General features: G+C 43.2%; 1 protein-coding gene across 1 annotated transcript in view; it reads left to right on the forward strand.

Moving 5' to 3' along the window:
- LOC310794959 (vascular endothelial growth factor D-like) overlaps positions 1 to 17,090 on the forward strand; it is a gene marked incomplete at its 5' end in the record, with an annotated part of 21,526 nt that extends 4,436 nt beyond the window's left edge. Inside the window, 7 exons of the mRNA XM_083656986.1 lie at positions 5,563 to 5,917; positions 6,056 to 6,176; positions 7,911 to 7,980; positions 10,442 to 10,569; positions 10,695 to 10,804; positions 15,872 to 16,047; positions 16,953 to 17,090. Of these exons, the coding sequence (XP_083513112.1) occupies positions 5,563 to 5,917; positions 6,056 to 6,176; positions 7,911 to 7,980; positions 10,442 to 10,569; positions 10,695 to 10,804; positions 15,872 to 16,017 (930 nt within the window). The 3' untranslated portion in view covers positions 16,018 to 16,047; positions 16,953 to 17,090. The remainder of the gene's footprint in view (positions 1 to 5,562; positions 5,918 to 6,055; positions 6,177 to 7,910; positions 7,981 to 10,441; positions 10,570 to 10,694; positions 10,805 to 15,871; positions 16,048 to 16,952) is intronic.
- Positions 17,091 to 19,942: the final 2,852 nt, after the last annotated feature.

Genomic DNA, 19,942 nt, shown 5'->3' on the forward strand with positions numbered 1-19,942 from the left:
CAGCCAGCCAACCTGCCCCGCCCTCCTTCCTGCAACACATTGAACACATCAGACAGCTCAGATCTTTACCATAGTCTAGAGGACATGAAGCAAGCCTTATGGAGACAAGTCTACTATTCCATGAGTGTCCTCTCTGCCTGGCCTGTAGGCCTACAGTACCATCCTCTCTGCCTGGCCTGTAGGCCTACAGTAGGCTACCATCCTCTATCAGGCTTTGGATCTACAGTACCATCCTCTATCAGGCTTTGGATCTACAGTACCATCCTCTATCAGGCTTTGGATCTCCTGACTCCTCTCTGCCTGGCCTGTAGGCCTACAGTACCATCCTCTATCAGGCTTTGGATCTCCTGACTCCTCTCTGCCTGGCCTGTAGGCCTACAGTACCATCCTCTATCAGGCTTTGGATCTCCTGACTCACAAATGACATTTGGAAGTCGTGAATTTCAATTTGGCTGTTGCATGTTTAAAGGGACAGCTCACCCTAAAATCCAAAATACATATATTCCCTCTCACCTGTAGTGCTATTTATCCATCTATATCGTTTTGTGTTAGTTGCCTGAGTTTTGGAGATATCGGCTGCAGAGTTTTTGCCTTCTCTCCAATACAATGGAACTGGATGGCACTCGGCTTGTAGTCCTCAACATGCAAAAGAAATACATTTGATCAACTCAACAGCAATGGCTGGGTTTCCCAACAAAGAAGCTTCTTAAGGAGTTAAGAAGCTTCTTAAGGAGTTAAGAAGGCTCCAAAGAAGTGTTTCCCAAACGCCTTCTTAACAGCCTTCTTAACACATCGCTAAAGAAGGCTCTTAAGAAGCATCTTAACTGGAGCTGTCCACCATCTCGATGTGAGAGGTCCTCTGTGGCCCACTAGATGGCACTCTGAGCCCACCCGTGGGCCACGGCCCAGTGGTTGAGAAACACTGTTGTAGAATAACCTAATCGTGGTCATGTTAAACAAGAACTTCTTCTATTAAACATTATTTATTTCAGACATGGACTGCAGTTCAAATTGCTTTATATACACAGCATCCAACAAAATAGCGAGAAACTCTACAGAATTTAAGCGACCTTGGGTTCTGTGAAAGGTGCTATATAAATCCACAACATTCTTATTATAAAAGGAATCCATTCTGATTAGAGGAATATAGCCTACGGTAAAACATTTAAAACACAAGTAACCATACATACAGGGGAGATTTTCAAGTGTTCCCCAATTTTAAACACTAAAGGGTGCATGAAAGAAAGGAAAAAGGGAAAAACACACCCAGCCATTGGTTGGGTTTCCCAAAAGCTTCTTAGCGCTAAGAAGCTTCTTTAACCCTTTCTTTACTTTGTTTACAGTGTTGGTTTCTTTAATGTAAACTAATAACGGTTAAGCACTGTGATTTTTAATGGTACTAAATGGCATTACAGTACAGTAAATAGTGTAGTTATGAGGAGAGAAGGACAGTATGCAGCAGACGCACACAGATCTGCCAGGCAGCTGTTGCTAAGCAGACTCTGACTAATGAGTGTGACATCAGGCCAAGTGCTCCAAGCATTGACAGTACATAATATGGACCACCTTAGCTATATGTTTTTGACACAGCAAAATGAAGCTCACTTCCCGATATTGTTTGATTTCGTTTGATTGGATGAATGGATTTTCCTGTTGCATTGTGGGAAATCTGTTCAAACCTGGAGCCGGGAAAACAGGAAAGGGCGTGAGCGTGGACGGGACTCGGGGGAGGGTTTCCTCCGCCACGGCATCCATCTTGTTCATGTTATTTTCCCTGCTAGCCGTTAGCTTGGCTAACAAATGTTGCTAACGTTAGTTGCTATTGCTAGCCTTGCTCCATTGCTCTCACATTGAATACAATAGCCCGAAGAAAAACCAGAGTATTATTTCCTCCAGACCTCGCGCGGCGTCACCAGCCTGCCGCTTGCATCTTCCACAAAATCGAGGTAATCTTATTTTCTAACGTAACGCTAATTACATAGCATGACATTAACGCTAGCTACGTTAGACTAGAGTAGCATAAGTTAACGTTATACAACGTTAAACAGTATTGCATGCTGCACAGATTCGGACGTAGACAGAAAACAAACGCAGTTCTGTTTACCTAGGTTACCTCTTTGAGATGAGGCAGACTCAAAGCATACTCATGATCTACCAGCTATAGCGTTATATATCTAGCTAACGTTAGATCAACTATCAATCAATGAGAGGGAACAAGGGGGTTAAACTCCTCTGGATAGTTTATCCACCTCTGCATTTACAGTATTTACCAATTGCACGTAGTGTTGGGTAAGCAAACGTTAACGTTATACAGTGATTAACAGTGTCTAGTATTGCATGCTGCACAGATTCGGACGTAGACAGAAAACAAACGCAGTTCTGTTTACCTAGGTTACCTCTTTGAGATGAGGCAGACTCAAAGCATACTCATATGATCTACCAGCTATAGCGTTATATATCTAGCTAACGTTAGATCAACTATCAATCAATGAGGGGGAACAAGGGGGTTAAACTCCTCTGGATACTTTATCCACCTCTGCATTTACAGTATTTACCAATCGCACGTAGTGTTGGGTAAGCAGACATTAACGTTATACAGTGATTAACAGTGTCTAATTCGTTTCTTCCAGGGGTAGGCGCCGTCCAGTACCGATGGGACACACAACAGAGGATTATGATTTGTGACGATCAAAGCTATAATATTCTGTTCTCCTGAGATTAACGCTAAACTACATGTTACTGCTGATCAGTTGTTTCAACATAGGAAATTGCCATAACACACAAGCCAAATGCTGACATGAGAGATTTGCTTTGAACAAGTTGTAGCCTAGCTAGTATCTGCCAGTGACCGGAGAATATTGTTATATTTGCTTGTTTTAATGCTTTTGTCAATAAACATTGTCAACAAAGATAGCCTTGTTGTATATTATCATGTATCTGAATGTCGCAAATATGATCGCGCAGAACGATCCATTAGTTGTCTGGTCAGAGGCAGGTTGGATAAAATGATCAGATGTGATATAAAGATTGTTGATGTCGAGTGAACACGAACTACGAACCGAAGATTGGACCATGAGGACATGACGACGGAGAAACAAGCGATCAGCAGTCTGCTTCAATCAACGAATGCTTTATATTTATTGAAATGAAATATGGTGATATCTGGTGGTCTGAAATTACTCTCTCTAGCTAGGCTAACTGGCTCATATTATGTCATATTATTGTAACGTCTGAATCAGCGTTTCATAACTTTATAATAGCCTAACGTTACTGTATAGCCTGGATGACAAATGCTACCCATCCTTCCATTGGTGTATGCTGCCTTTAGCTTGTGGTATTATGGTACAGTAATATTGTCTAGCTATAGACAGACAAGTTTATCTGAAATCAGGGTGACAAGATCCCTGCTGCTAGCTCGTCTGCCTTTCTGTGTCACAGAGTATCTATGTTTACAGTATCTTAACAGACTGCATTACATGCTACACCATGCAAATATATTTCGATATAATTCAAACAATGGTTCCAATCCTTAACCATACCATGGTGGGCTGGACTGTGTATTGCTGTGAAAAAGTTAAATTTGATTGTTTCAAGTGTTACACGTGGTTACACGTTATATTTTTAATTGAGCTTTGCGGAATACCTCAACACAATTGTGTATCAGCTTTAAATGTCCAATATATACAGCATTAAACAAACGACCAGCAGCATTCAAATGTGCAAAAACGTTATATTTATTGAAATGTGGTGATCATGTCACAAGTCACATTACATAACGATATAGCGTTAGGTGTTCTTTTGATCAACAGACCTCGGGGGCTCTATACTGTTGCTACGTTGCTAGCTAGCTAGCCGCAGATCAGCTCTGAAGCCCCAACTTCAGAGCTGCCCGTCCACTAAAACCCGATTTCGATATAGCGTTTTAGGTGTTCTTTTGATCAACATACCTCATAACGGGGATCTATACTATTACGTGTGTCTACTAACATCATTAAAATATCATAAGGGTAACGCTGTTTCTGTTATTTTACTTTTAATCTCTGGCTACGTTGCTAGCTAGCTAGCTAGCCTGCCTTGGCAACTGGTTGGAATCATCTGGTTTCCTGTGGCTGGTGTAAATCAAAGAAAATCCCGCCCCCAAAGTTATAATTTTTATCGGCTCTTTTACTCGAAATGGGACCATAATTTAGAAAACGGAGCCCAGGAGAGCATGAAAAAGACTTGAAATTGTTTATTCAGACCATAAGCTCATTCGGAAAATGTTTATTTAAGACACAGAACGAGAGAGAAGTCGGCTCATTTTTACATTGGAGCCAATGTACGTGTCGTCACTTCCGGACCTGACGTGCGCCCCCCGGCGGGATTTTCGAATTAATGGAATTCCAGAACTGGCTTCATACATTCCCTAGTTGACTTGCCCACTGGCTCCAAGTCACCCTTATACAACACACACCACACCTCATACAACACACACCACACCTCATACAACACACACCACACCTCATACAACACACTACACCTCATACAACACACACCACACCTCATACAACACACTACACCTTATACAACACACACCACACCTCATAGCGCACACACCACACCTCATACAACACACCACACCTCATACAACACACACCACACCTCATACAACACACTACACCTCATACAACACACACCACACCTCATACAACACACACTACACCTCATACAACACACACCACACCTCATACAACACACACCACACCTCATAGAGCACACACTACACCTCATACAACACACACTACACCTCATACAACACACACCACACCTCATACAACACACCACACCTCATACAACACACACCACACCTCATACAACACACACTACACCTCATACAACACACACCACACCTCATACAACACTACACCTTATACAACACACACTACACCTCATACAACACACACCACACCTCATACAACACACACTACACCTCATACAACACACTACACCTCATACAACACACACCACACCTCATACAACACACCACACCTCATACAACACACACCACACCTCATACAACACACACTACACCTCATACAACACACTACACCTCATACAACACACACCACATCTTCTCAGCTTCAGTATCCTCATGAGACACGGTGCCCTCATACAACACACATCACACCTCATACAGCAGACACCACACCTCATAAAACACACACCACATCCGCTCAGCTTCAGTAAGTTAAGTTAAGTTAAGTTAAAATGTTAAGCTAATTGTCTCAAGCCAGAAGTACCACTGCCGGGAAATTAACCCGGGTCTCCGCAGTGGTAGGTAAATGTTTTTTACCTGGAGGTATCGTTTTCTTATATGGTCAGATGAAACACTGGAGAATGAAGATCTCGCTCATCAGGTGTTGAGTGAGGAGCAGTGGAGGTCTAGTTTTCTTATATGGTCAGATGAAACACTGGAGGATGAAGATGTCTCTCTCATCAGGTGTTGAGTGAGGAGCAGTGGAGGTCTAGTTTTCTTATATGGTCAGATGAAACACTGGAGGATGAAGATCTCTCTCTCATCAGGTGTTGAGTCAGGAGCAGTGGGAGAGAGAGGTGAGGTCTGCCTCCAGCCTAGACGAGCTGCTGAGGCTGACGGACTTTCCTGACTGGAAGTTATGGAAGTGTCGGATGAGACTGCAGCAACCAGAGACCCAGACAGAGATCCACTCCTCCTCCTCCTCCTCCTCCTCCTCCTCCTCCTCCTCCTCCTCCTCCTCCTCCTCCTCCTCCTCCTCCTCCTCCTCCTCCTCCTCCTCCTCCTCCTCCTCCTCCTCCTCCTCCTCCTCCTCCTCCTCTTCCTCCTCTTCCTCCTCCTCAGCGGGATCACACCGGTCGACACGCTACGCTGCCGACTCATACAGCCTGGAGATACTTCAAGGTAAAACATACAGGAAGTGAGTGCTGTGTGTGTGTGTGTGTGTGTGTGTGTGTGTGTGTGTGTGTGTGTGTGTGTGTGTGTGTGTGTGCATGTGTGTGCTTGCAAACGTCTTACAGTGTGTGTGCCTCTCCTGTCCAGCCATAGATGAAGAGTGGCAGCGGACTCAATGCATGCCGAGGGAAACGTGTGTTGACGTGGCCAAGGAACTGGGCACCGACCCCTCAATGTTCTTCAAGCCACCTTGTGTGTCCGTCTACAGGTTTGTTCAGCATCGAGCCACAGCCAGGACATTAACACCATTCACTACATGCTGAGCACATCCAGGACATTAACACTATTCACTACATGCTGAACACATCCAGGACATTAACACTATTCACTACATGCTGAACACATCCAGGACATTAACACTATTCACTACATGCTGAACACATCCAGGACATTAACACTATTCACTACATGCTGAACACATCCAGGACATTAACACTATTCACTACATGCTGAACACATCCAGGACATTAACACTATTCACTACATGCTGAACACATCCAGGACATTAACACTATTCACTACATGCTGAACACATCCAGGACATTAACACTATTCACTACATGCTGAACACATCCAGGACATTAACACTATTCACCACATGCTGAACACATCCAGGACATTAACACTATTCACTACATGCTGAACACATCCAGGACATTAACACTATTCACTACATGCTGAACACATCCAGGACATTCACACTATTCACTACATGCTGAACACATCCAGGACATTAACACTATTCACTACATGCTGAACACATCCAGGACATTAACACTATTCACCACATGCTCAACACATCCAGGACATTAACACTATTCACTACATGCTGAACACATCCAGGACATTAACACTATTCACTACATGCTGAATACATCCAGGACATTAACACTATTCACTACATGCTGAACACATCCAGGACATTAACACTATTCACTACATGCTGAACACATCCAGGACATTAACACTATTCACCACCACATGCTGAGCTTTGCCAAAGTCCCTGCATCTAATATCACTGAGGTCACCAAAACTTCCACGCAAACATTTGGACCTATACCCTGTAATTACATGTAACTAGGAAGGAATTAACGTTGCTTTAGAATACAGCCCTGTAGTTACCCTGTATAATAGGTACCCGATAGTTACGGAATAACTACAGTATAAGTTCTCATAAATTTAAATGAAATTTAAATTATTATTTCTCTTTAGGTCATAATGTATGATGTAACAACAGAATAGGTACCCGGTAGTTACAAAAATTCTTACCCTGTAAGTTCAGATTTTGTTACCCTGTAAGTTGCAGGCTGTATTCTAAAGCGTTACCTTTATTTTGTATTCTATTTATATGATCATATGGAATGAATTTGTCCTCCAACCAAGATATGACTTGTATGCCTACCTACAGGTGTGTATGTATTGTATGTATTGTACATATGTATGTGTGTAGGTATGACTGTATGCCTACCTACAGGTGTGTATGTATTGTATGTATTGTATGTGTGTAGGTATGACTGTATGCCTACAGGTGTGTATGTATTGTATGTGTGTAGATATGACTTGTATGCCTACCTACAGGTGTGTATGTATTGTATGTATTGTACATATGTATGTGTGTAGGTATGACTGTATGCCTACCTACAGGTGTGTATGTATTGTATGTATTGTATGTGTGTAGGTATGACTGTATGCCTACAGGTGTGTATGTATTGTATGTATTGTATGTGTGTAGATATGACTTGTATGCCTACCCACAGGTGTGTATGTATTGTATGTATTGTACATATGTATGTGTGTAGATATGACTTGTATGCCTACCTACAGGTGTGTATGTATTGTATGTATTGTATGTGTGTAGATATGACTTGTATGCCTACCTACAGGTGTGTATGTATTGTATGTATTGTATGTGTGTAGATATGACTTGTATACCTACCTACAGGTGCAACGGCTGCTGCAACCAGGAGGGGGTCACCTGCAGAAACACAAGCACCACATATGTCAATAAAACTGTGAGTGTTCAAATCTCGAGATTCTTTACTGAAACCCTGTTCGAAGTATTTTAATGTTGGGTAATAAACTGTACAAAGCACACAATGATTTCCAGTGGCTGCTCAAGGAAGAGACATGGACAAAACTGTGTGTGTGTGTGTGTGTGTGTGTGTGCGTGTGCGTGTGCGTGTGTGTGCCTGTGCGTGTGCGTGTGCCTGTGCGTGCGTGCGTGCGTGCGTGTATGTGTGTGTGTGTGCGTGCGTGTGTGTGTGTATGTGTATGTGTATGTGTGTGTGTGTGTGTCAGTCAAGTCAAGTCAAGTTTATTTATATAGCCCTAATTCACAAGCATGTCTCAGAGGGCTTCACAGAAAGTATGTCTAGCTGATTCTAGCTAACACACAGTAACAAGAATATACAGAATAAAGATAACATTTGAACATTTGAAGAAAGCAGGAGAGTGGAGGAGGGAGGGAGAGGGAGGAGGGAGGGGAGGGGGGAGGTGGGGAGAAAATAGGAAATGTGGAGGAGGAGAGAACAGAGGAGGAGAGATGAGGGTGCAGGGGAGGGAGAGCCAGGGTAGGGGTAGGGTCTAGGGTTGGGGGAGGGGAGAGAGTAGGATACGGGCCCGGATTAGGGCGAGGGTGGGGAGAAATGGGAAATGTGGAGGAGGAGAGAACAGAGAAGGAGAGGGTGCAGGGGAGGGAGAGCAGGGGGAATGTGAGAGGGAGGAGAGGGCAGAGAGGAGGAGAGAACAGAGAAGGAGAGGTGGGAGGGCGCAGGGGAAGGAGAGCAGTGGGAATGTGAGAGAGGGGAGAGGACAGAGAGGAGGAGAGAACAGAGAAGGAGAGGTGGAAGGGTACAGGGGAGGTAGAGTAGAGGTAGGGTCTAGGGTGGAGGGAGGGAGTAGGATACGGGCCCAGATTAGGGCGAGGGTGGGGAGAAAATGGGAAATGTGGAGGAGGAGAGAACAGAGAAGGCGAGGTGGGAGGGTGCAGGGGAAGGAGAGCAGGGGGAATGTGAGAGAGGGGGGAGGACAGAGAGTAGAGGTAGGGTCTAGGGTGGAGGGAGGGAGTAGGATACGGGCCCGGATTAGGGCGAGGGTGGGGGGAAAATGGGAAATGTGGAGGAGGAGAGAACAGAGAAGGAGAGGTGGGAGGGTGCAGGGGAAGGAGAGCAGGGGGAATGTGAGAGAGGGGGGAGGACAGAGAGGCAGAGAAGGAGAGGTGGGAGGGTGCAGGGGAAGGAGAGCAGGGGGAATGTGAGAGAAGGGAGAGCAGGAAGTGGCAGGGATTCAGGAAAATAGGGGAGAAGAGGAGAAGGAGCAGAGGGGGGGAGAATGAGGAGAGAGCAGGAGAAGGGAGGGGGGGCGGTGGGATGTGGGGGAGGAAAGAGCATGGAAAGAGAGTGGGGGAGGAAAGAGCATGGAAAGAGAGGAGAACAAGAAGGGGGAAGAAGGGAAGAAGCGGGGGAAGGGGGAAAGAGAGGGGGGGGGGAGAAGATCAGACAACTGACTACTCTAAGCATTAACCAGAGCTAACTGGGACATAGTATCTAGCTAATCTACAGCCTAATCTGGCCTATCCTACCCTGCTCTAGTCTGATTTTAGCCTGAACACTAACAGGTCAGCCTTAGGCTGTAGCTAATCTATCGCCTACCTAAGCTGTTCTAAACCAACCGGCAGCCCTCGACCAGTGATGAAGAGCACCGATGCCCCCCGACCCGGCCCCCGCCCACATAGGGCGTGGGAGGGAAGGCCAGGCCGGGACACAGCGGCACCCCCTCACCCCCAGTGAACGCAAGAAAACCTTTCCACCATATGGATCGCCGCATGGATTGCCCCAGTGACTTGGCTGAGGAGGAACCTTGTGAGGTCGTTGTGCTAGGGGCCAATTGCTGCGGCCCGGACGGACCCAGCCCCCACGCGACCCGCCCCCCCAGCCCCCAGCCACCAGCATAGTGACTGAGAGCGTGAGAGCAGGCCACGCGGGGGACGGGCCCACCCAGGCCACAGCAGCGGACCCCCATCTGGGGACTCCCCTCCGAGACAGGCCGAGAGATGCCGGGCTAAACCATGCACAGAGTTTCCGATAATGAAACTCTGTGAATGGTTTATTATCGAAATAAAATGTACAAGAGAACAGAAAATTGAAAATGTAAAAAAGAGTCCAACAGAAGGGATATAAAAATGTAATTTTTAAATTATCCTAAGATCAGGGAAGGGAGTTGAAATCTAAAAAGTAGAGTCCAAAAAGAAATAGAAAATGCAGTCTTTAAGTGTTCGTAGGTTTAGAGAATACTAGTTAATTAGCTAGGTGACAAAAAGGGGTAACAAGATTGGGAGTTCCATGAGGATGATCTGAGGAATCCATGAGTCCGCGTTGGTGACATGGATTAAGAGGAGGGGAGGGGAGGATAGGAGTCGGAGGTGATGATTAAGAGGAGTGTGTGTGTGTGTGTGTGTGTGTGTGCGTATTTCAGCTTCTGAGTGTGATCCCATTCAAGTTTGGACCTGAGCCCGTGCTAATCAAAGTAGCTAATCATACAGAGTGCAGGTGCATGGAACCCGCCATAATCCGACGCAACGCCCGACCTCATAGGAGGAGTAGGTGAGTCGAGTCCCACAGCTCAGCTAATTGAACTTCCTGTTAGCTAATTGAACTTCCTGTGCTGTTTTCCTATTCTGTCTTTTTCATTCTACTCTTCCATTCAAATCCATGTCCTTCATTGCCAGTTGCTGTCCCACGCTGCCAGAGGCAGACGACTCCAGGAGACTTTGTGCCAGTGGGCTGATCTGGGACTGCATGACAGACGGTTGCATACCTTACCCCTCTACTAAACCAGGTGTGTGTGTGTGTGTGTGTGTGTGTGTGTGTGTGTGTGTGTGTGTGTGTGTGTGTGTGCGTGTGTGTGTGTGTGTGTGTGTGTGTGTGTGTGTGTGTGTGTGCGTGCGTGCGTGTGTGTGTGTGTGTGTGTGTGTGTGTGTGTGTGTGTGTGTGTGTGTGTGTGCGTGTGTGTCAGAGATGCTCACAAGTCATTTTTTACAAGTCCATGTCAAGGCGGAAGCTTCATGATGTTCTTGTCATGTCCCCCTGGTTAGAATGTGTATGCTATGTTAGGTGGAAGCTTCATGATGTTCTTGTCATGTCCCTCTGGTTAAAATGTGTATGCTATGCTAGGCGGAAGCTTCATGATGTTCTTGTCATGTCCCCCTGGTTAGAATGTGTATGCTATGTTAGGTGGAAGCTTCATAATGTTCTTGTCATGTCCCTCTGGTTAAAATGTGTATGCTATGTTAGGTGGAAGCTTCATGATGTTCTTGTCATGTCCTCCTGGTTAAAATGTTTATGCTATGCTAGGTGGAAGCTTCATGATGTTCTTGTCATGTCCCCCTGGTTAGAATGTGTATGCTATGCTAGGTGGAAGCTTCATGATGTTCTTGTCATGTCCCCCTGGTTAGAATGTGTATGCTATGCTAGGTGGAAGCTTCATGATGTTCTTGTCATGTCCCTCTGGTTAGAATGTGTATGCTATGCTAGGTGGAAGCTTCATGATGTTCTTGTCATGTCCCCCTGGTTAAAATGTGTATGCTATGCTAGGTGGAAGCTTCATGATGTTCTTGTCATGTCCCTCTGGTTAAAATGTGTATGCTATGCTAGGTGGAAGCTTCATGATGTTCTTGTCATGTCCCCCTGGTTAGAATGTGTATGCTATGCTAGGTGGAAGCTTCATGATGTTCTTGTCATGTCCCCCTGGTTAGAATGTGTATGCTATGCTAGGTGGAAGCTTCATGATGTTCTTGTCATGTCCCCCTGGTTAGAATGTGTATGCTATGCTAGGTGGAAGCTTCATGATGTTCTTGTCATGTCCCTCTGGTTAGAATGTGTATGCTATGCTAGGTGGAAGCTTCATGATGTTCTTGTCATGTCCTTCTGGTTAAAATGTGTATGCTATGCTAGGTGGAAGCTTCATGATGTTCTTGTCATGTCCCCCTGGTTAGAAATGTGTATGCTATGCTAGGTGGAAGCTTCATGATGTTCTTGTCATGTCCCCCTGGTTAGAAATGTGTATGCTATGTTAGGTGGAAGCTTCATGATGTTCTTGTCATGTCCTTCTGGTTAAAATGTGTATGCTATGCTAGGTGGAAGCTTCATGATGTTCTTGTCATGTCCCTCTGGTTAAAATGTTTATGCTATGCTAGGTGGAAGCTTCATGATGTTCTTGTCATGTCCCCCTGGTTAGAATGTGTATGCTATGCTAGGTGGAAGCTTCATGATGTTCTTGTCATGTCCCCCTGGTTAGAAATGTGTATGCTATGTTAGGTGGAAGCTTCATGATGTTCTTGTCATGTCCCCCTGGTTAGAATGTGTATGTTATGCTAGGTGGAAGCTTCATGATGTTCTTGTCATGTCCCTCTGGTTAAAATGTGTATGCTATGCTAGGTGGAAGCTTCATGATGTTCTTGTCATGTCCCTCTGGTTAAAATGTGTATGCTATGTTAGGTGGAAGCTTCATGATGTTCTTGTCATGTCCTCCTGGTTAAAATGTGTATGCTATGCTAGGTGGAAGCTTCATGATGTTCTTGTCATGTCCCTCTGGTTAAAATGTGTATGCTATGCTAGGTGGAAGCTTCATGATGTTCTTGTCATGTCCCTCTGGTTAAAATGTGTATGCTATGCTAGGTGGAAGCTTCATGATGTTCTTGTCATGTCCCTCTGGTTAAAATGTGTATGCTATGCTAGGTGGAAGCTTCATGATGTTCTTGTCATGTCCCTCTGGTTAAAATGTGTATGCTATGTTAGGTGGAAGCTTCATGATGTTCTTGTCATGTCCCCCTGGTTAGAATGTGTATGCTATGCTAGGTGGAAGCTTCATGATGTTCTTGTCATGTCCCCCTGGTTAAAATGTGTATGCTATGCTAGGTGGAAGCTTCATGATGTTCTTGTCATGTCCCCCTGGTTAGAAATGTGTATGCTATGCTAGGTGGAAGCTTCATGATGTTCTTGTCATGTCCCTCTGGTTAGAAATGTGTATGCTATGCTAGGTGGAAGCTTCATGATGTTCTTGTCATGTCCCCCTGGTTAGAAATGTGTATGCTATGCTAGGTGGAAGCTTCATGATGTTCTTGTCATGTCCCTCTGGTTAAAATGTGTATGCTATGCTAGGTGGAAGCTTCATGATGTTCTTGTCATGTCCCCCTGGTTAGAAATGTGTATGCTATGCTAGGTGGAAGCTTCAGGATGTTCTTGTCATGTCCCTCTGGTTAAAATGTGTATGTTATGCTAGGTGGAAGCTTCATGATGTTCTTGTCATGTCCCTCTGGTTAAAATGTGTATGCTATGCTAGGTGGAAGCTTCATGATGTTCTTGTCATGTCCCTCTGGTTAAAATGTGTATGCTATGCTAGGTGGAAGCTTCATGATGTTCTTGTCATGTCCCTCTGGTTAAAATGTGTATGCTATGCTAGGTGGAAGCTTCATGATGTTCTTGTCATGTCCCTCTGGTTAAAATGTGTATGCTATGCTAGGTGGAAGCTTCATGATGTTCTTGTCATGTCCCTCTGGTTAAAATGTGTATGCTATGCTAGGTGGAAGCTTCATGATGTTCTTGTCATGTCCCCCTGGTTAAAATGTGTATGCTATGCTAGGTGGAAGCTTCAGGATGTTCTTGTCATGTCCCCCTGGTTAAAATGTGTATGCTATGCTAGGTGGAAGCTTCATGATGTTCTTGTCATGTCCCTCTGGTTAAAATGTGTATGCTATGCTAGGTGGAAGCTTCATGATGTTCTTGTCATGTCCCTCTGGTTAGAATGTGTATGCTATGCTAGGTGGAAGCTTCATGATGTTCTTGTCATGTCCCTCTGGTTAAAATGTGTATGCTATGCTAGGTGGAAGCTTCATGATGTTCTTGTCATGTCCCCCTGGTTAAAATGTGTATGCTATGTTAGGTGGAAGCTTCATGATGTTCTTGTCATGTCCCTCTGGTTAAAATGTGTATGCTATGCTAGGTGGAAGCTTCATGATGTTCTTGTCATGTCCCTCTGGTTAAAATGTGTATGCTATGCTAGGTGGAAGCTTCATGATGTTCTTGTCATGTCCCTCTGGTTAAAATGTGTATGCTATGCTAGGTGGAAGCTTCATGATGTTCTTGTCATGTCCCCCTGGTTAGAAATGTGTATGCTATGCTAGGTGGAAGCTTCATGATGTTCTTGTCATGTCCCCCTGGTTAAAATGTGTATGCTATGCTAGGTGGAAGCTTCATGATGTTCTTGTCATGTCCCCCTGGTTAAAATGTGTATGCTATGCTAGGTGGAAGCTTCATGATGTTCTTGTCATGTCCCTCTGGTTAAAATGTGTATGCTATGCTAGGTGGAAGCTTCATGATGTTCTTGTCATGTCCCTCTGGTTAAAATGTGTATGCTATGCTAGGTGGAAGCTTCATGATGTTCTTGTCATGTCCCTCTGGTTAAAATGTTTATGCTATGCTAGGTGGAAGCTTCATGATGTTCTTGTCATGTCCCTCTGGTTAAAATGTGTATGCTATGCTAGGTGGAAGCTTCATGATGTTCTTGTCATGTCCCCCTGGTTAAAATGTGTATGCTATGCTAGGTGGAAGCTTCAGGATGTTCTTGTCATGTCCCCCTGGTTAAAATGTGTATGCTATGCTAGGTGGAAGCTTCATGATGTTCTTGTCATGTCCCTCTGGTTAAAATGTGTATGCTATGTTAGGTGGAAGCTTCATAATGTTCTTGTCATGTCCCCCTGGTTAAAATGTGTATGCTATGTTAGGTGGAAGCTTCATGATGTTCTTGTCATGTCCCCCTGGTTAAAATGTGTATGCTATGTTAGGTGGAAGCTTCATGATGTTCTTGTCATGTCCCCCTGGTTAAAATGTGTATGCTATGTTAGGTGGAAGCTTCATGATGTTCTTGTCATGTCCCTCTGGTTAAAATGTGTATGCTATGTTAGGTGGAAGCTTCATGATGTTCTTGTCATGTCCCTCTGGTTAAAATGTGTATGCTATGTTAGGTGGAAGCTTCATGATGTTCTTGTCATGTCCCCCTGGTTAAAATGTGTATGCTATGCTAGGTGGAAGCTTCATGATGTTCTTGTCATGTCCCCCTGGTTAAAATGTGTATGCTATGTTAGGTGGAAGCTTCATGATGTTCTTGTCATGTCCCTCTGGTTAAAATGTGTATGCTATGCTAGGTGGAAGCTTCATGATGTTCTTGTCATGTCCCTCTGGTTAAAATGTGTATGCTATGCTAGGTGGAAGCTTCATGATGTTCTTGTCATGTCCCCCTGGTTAGAAATGTGTATGCTATGCTAGGTGGAAGCTTCATGATGTTCTTGTCATGTCCCTCTGGTTAAAATGTGTATGCTATGCTAGGTGGAAGCTTCATGATGTTCTTGTCATGTCCCTCTGGTTAGAATGTGTATGTTATGTTAGGTGGAAGCTTCATGATGTTCTTGTCATGTCCCCCTGGTTAGAAATGTGTATGCTATGCTAGGTGGAAGCTTCATGATGTTCTTGTCATGTCCCTCTGGTTAGAATGTGTATGTTATGCTAGGTGGAAGCTTCATGATGTTCTTGTCATGTCCCCCTGGTTAGAATGTGTATGTTATGTTAGGTGGAAGCTTCATGATGTTCTTGTCATGTCCCTCTGGTTAAAATGTGTATGTTATGTTAGGTGGAAGCTTCATGATGTTCTTGTCATGTCCCTCTGGTTAAAATGTGTATGTTATGTTAGGTGGAAGCTTCATGATGTTCTTGTCATGTCCCTCTGGTTAAAATGTTTATGCTATGCTAGGTGGAAGCTTCATGATGTTCTTGTCATGTCCCCCTGGTTAGAAATGTGTATGCTATGCTAGGTGGAAGCTTCATGATGTTCTTGTCATGTCCCCCTGGTTAGAGCTCCCTCTCAGTTCATGGATGCCTGACTGTGAGATAGATGTGGAGAGCTGTGACTGCCTCCCTCGCCCCCAGCCGTCCCTCAGGCCCAGACCGCTCCACCGCTGCCACCGCAACTCCACCATCTGCCCCAAGAGACGCCACTGACCAGTGTGACCACTGACCACGCTCCTGCAGGTCGGATGGATTCAAGCAACTTTCATTTTTTCTTAAAAAAAACAAAAACACAACACTAAAACATTAAAATAATGCAAGGGCCTTCAGAGATAGCACTCAGTTTTTTTCACACAGTATCTAAATGCACAGCAAGTTTTCACAAACTCCCAGGTGACTTTGATTTGTTGTATCATATCTCCTTCATTTGTACAATGCAACCATTTTGCTGAAACACATTTGAAAACAATTCCTGTCCCTGAATATCTTTTTTTATTGCTACCTGTGACCAATCCCAACATTGATCTTTGCAGACATCATCTGCCTGGAGATGTGTGTAACTGAAGTCTGTGATGGTACCTGTAGGTACCTGTAGGTACCTGTGTGTACCTGTAGGAATAAGATGGTTTGATGCTCTGCTAGCTTTTATTTGAGTGCATATACCTGTGTTTAATGGAGGTAGTGAAACTTCCCTGAAAGAGGATACCATTTGCCGCTGGAGATTTGACTCAGTGTTTTTAAAAGTCTCCCCAGGTACCAAATGACAAAGATCAGAGTGTCACTCCTCAATATTTATTTTCCATACTCGGTCACTATCCCATCTAGTTTATGTCTGTTGGCGACCTTGCTATTACCAAACCATCAAATCATATAAGAGATTGCTCTCCGAAGATTTACAAAACAAGATTAAGATCTTACATGCAGTCATTTTGCCCTATGTCTGCAATACTCACAACACTCATTCTGTGTAGTAGCAGCAGTGGTTTTGGAATAATGGAAGTATAGCTACAGTCAAATTAAAGTGTGAATTGAATGGATCAATTGATGCAGCCTCCATAGTGCAAACTGGGTGAATCTGGCAGAGAGGTATCATTAGGAGCTTTATTGTGTTGTATTTACACTGCAAATGCTTCCTCTTTCATCCACAGATGCAACTGACACAGGTACCAGTCCACTGGTACCTACGACAACCTGCTGCCCGAGGAGTCTGGCAGCAGAGATACAAGGCTCATAATTTATTTACAGTCCTATTTATGCCAATCACTTTAACTCATTAAAAACTGTCTATTTGTTTCCTTAACTCTCATGACCATGTTCATAGATTTATATTAACTCTCATGACCATGTTAATAGATTTTTTTAACATGCTTGTTTTATGTTAAAATCAATGTTTATGATTTGTACATTTGTCCTTTGTGCACTGAACATTTAGTTTATATTAAAATATTGATATTTTTATCATTTGAATTCATTATGCATATGTGGATCATTGCCTATATGATATATTATATATATAATGATATATTATATATATATATATATATATATATATATATATATATATATATATATATATATATATATATATATATATATATATATTATATACAATTTCATCTTATTTCAACACTAATATTCTCCATGATGTGATGATATGGGCGTGGCTCTTGGGTTTATAAAGTTACATGGAGTATTATCTCCCCCTTGTTGCTTGTTTGTGTACTGCAGTTCTTTGGTCTTCACCAGGCGTTCCTGAAGTTCCTCACTGTTATAGCATCATCAGCTAACAGAGTTTTAAGCATGGTTATAAGCTAACAGAGTTTTAAGCATGGTTATAAGCTAACAGAGTTTTAAGCATGGTTATAAGCTAACAGAGTTTTAAGCATGGTTATAAGCTAACAGAGTTTTAAGCACGTTGCTAAACATTGTTAGACCGCTTTGCGGTGCTGACAGATTACAAGTTGAAATTTGGGAATGTCTTTTACCCCCCTTTTTCCCTCTCTCTTTTTCTCTTCCCTGTCTCTTTTGTATCAAACGTCTTTAGAGGTGTCAGGCAGAGGCAGGCCTATAAAGAGCTACGTCTATACGTTTAAAACACACCTGTATTACGAATGAAATACATTGTCATGGAAAATAAAACTTCAGAGAAACTATATGAATGAGCAGACAAACTTCACAAAGTGTGTCTTGAGGCTAGGATGTGGACCTGGCCACCAACACAGTTCCCAATGACATCTTGGCAAAAAAGAAAAGATCAAATCAAACAGAGCTCAATTGGTGTAAACTGGGTCAGACGCACAAGCTAGTTTATTTACTTATTGTTTTCATCCATCACTGGGTCATGACTGACAACCTCTCCTGTCCACATATGCAATTCTCTCTCCATTCAGCAACACGCATTACCCATCACACGTTGCACAACACAAAAACTGGATTTCCCAGGGGCTAGTGCCATCTACTGGACATGTGAAACTTGTCTGCATTCTTACTGGTACCTTACATCTTATCAATGTATGTGTGATGGCAGCAAATTGTTGAATAGCCTCTTAATATATATAATATAATATAATTAAGCAATATCACATGAGAGGGAGTGCGGTTGTTGGCTAATATTGGCACTGCTGTGATTCGGTCGCAGGACGCAGGACGAAGATAATCACAGCAGTGCCAATATTAGACAACAACAGCACGACCTCGAGTGTGATATTGCTTTTATACAACAGTTCTATTAAACAAAGCTGATTAAAAAAATGACAAAAAGCTGAGAAAACATATGATTTCTGTATTTATTCCTCCGCCAACAAAAATAGTCCCCTCAGCTTTCTGCTTTGCTGAAAATGTAGCCTAATCAGCCTAATTAACTGCAGGCTGTCTACTTTACTACTGTCTACTCTACAGCTGTGAAGCGTTTTGTTGATTAGGGCAGCTGTGAAGCGGAGTGATCTACACACAGTGAAGCGCCAGTGCGTTATCATGAAATAACGGCACTCATAGGATCCCTCTTGTCCAATCAAATTGCTCGGCCGGAACTACCTGTTGTATACAACAGGTAGTTCCGGCCGAGCAATTTGATTGGACAATCAAAATTGCTCGGCACTCTGCCTGCGGCCTCGTGCCTGCGGCCTCGTGCCTGCGACCGAATCACAGCAGTGCCAATATTAGCCAACAGCCGCACTCCCTCTCATGTGATATTGCTTAAATATAATATAATATAATATATATAATATAATATAATATAATATAATATAATATAATATAATATAATATTAATACAACCATTTCAACAACTTCATATGAAAACGTGACATCTTGAAGACAAAGCAACAGTTTCTGTTACATTGCAGGTCACATTGCTATTGCTATATTACTATTTTACACATCATTTTACAGATAATTCTATATATTGTATATATTATCTAATTAATAACTGGAATGTTGTTTTCCAGCACTTTGTAATGAAGTTGAGAGCAGACCCAAAGGTCTATCCAATTAATTTGTGTCCTACCTGTTCCACCATTATTGACATGAGAGGAAAAGAGATACATTATATGATGCTATGATATAGATTTTTCTCTCCCTTGTAGATCACAGGCTGTTGCTTGGTAAATCAAACTGTTAGCATAGCCAGTGGGTAAACACACATCTCTGTTGTTCAGTTGATTTTCCAAGCTGGGAACAAATGCTTCATCCACTGTAATGAGCATACCTCTGTTAAAACAATAAGTCTTGATTAAAAGTTGTTTTTATATATATATTTTTTTTTATCCATTTTGGTTTAATTCAGCAGGCTTGGTAGCTGGTGTTGTTCTGCCCTGTCAAACAAATCAGTACATTATCTTCCATCGCTACAGAGAACAGAGGCCTGTGGAAGAAGTGTTCAAGAGCTAATCAAACTTTGAACTTTCACTCCTCAAAATCCTGTAATGTCTTTCTCTCAGACATGATTCTCCATCAAGCCACTGTTGACATGCATCATCCACCAAGATACCACAACATCATCCACCAAGATACCACAAGCTGTTTGAAAGCTCTTTTTTTATGTTAGCTAGTCTCTAGAATCTGATAGTAGCCAAACCTGAGGTTTGGACATTGCTTTAGTGAGGCAGGATTTGAACCTATGTTGCTGTGATTTGGAGGG

Source organism: Poromitra crassiceps (genome assembly GCF_964638095.1).
Source record: "Poromitra crassiceps genome assembly, chromosome: 20".
Classification (NCBI taxonomy): Eukaryota; Metazoa; Chordata; class Actinopteri; order Beryciformes; family Melamphaidae; genus Poromitra; species Poromitra crassiceps.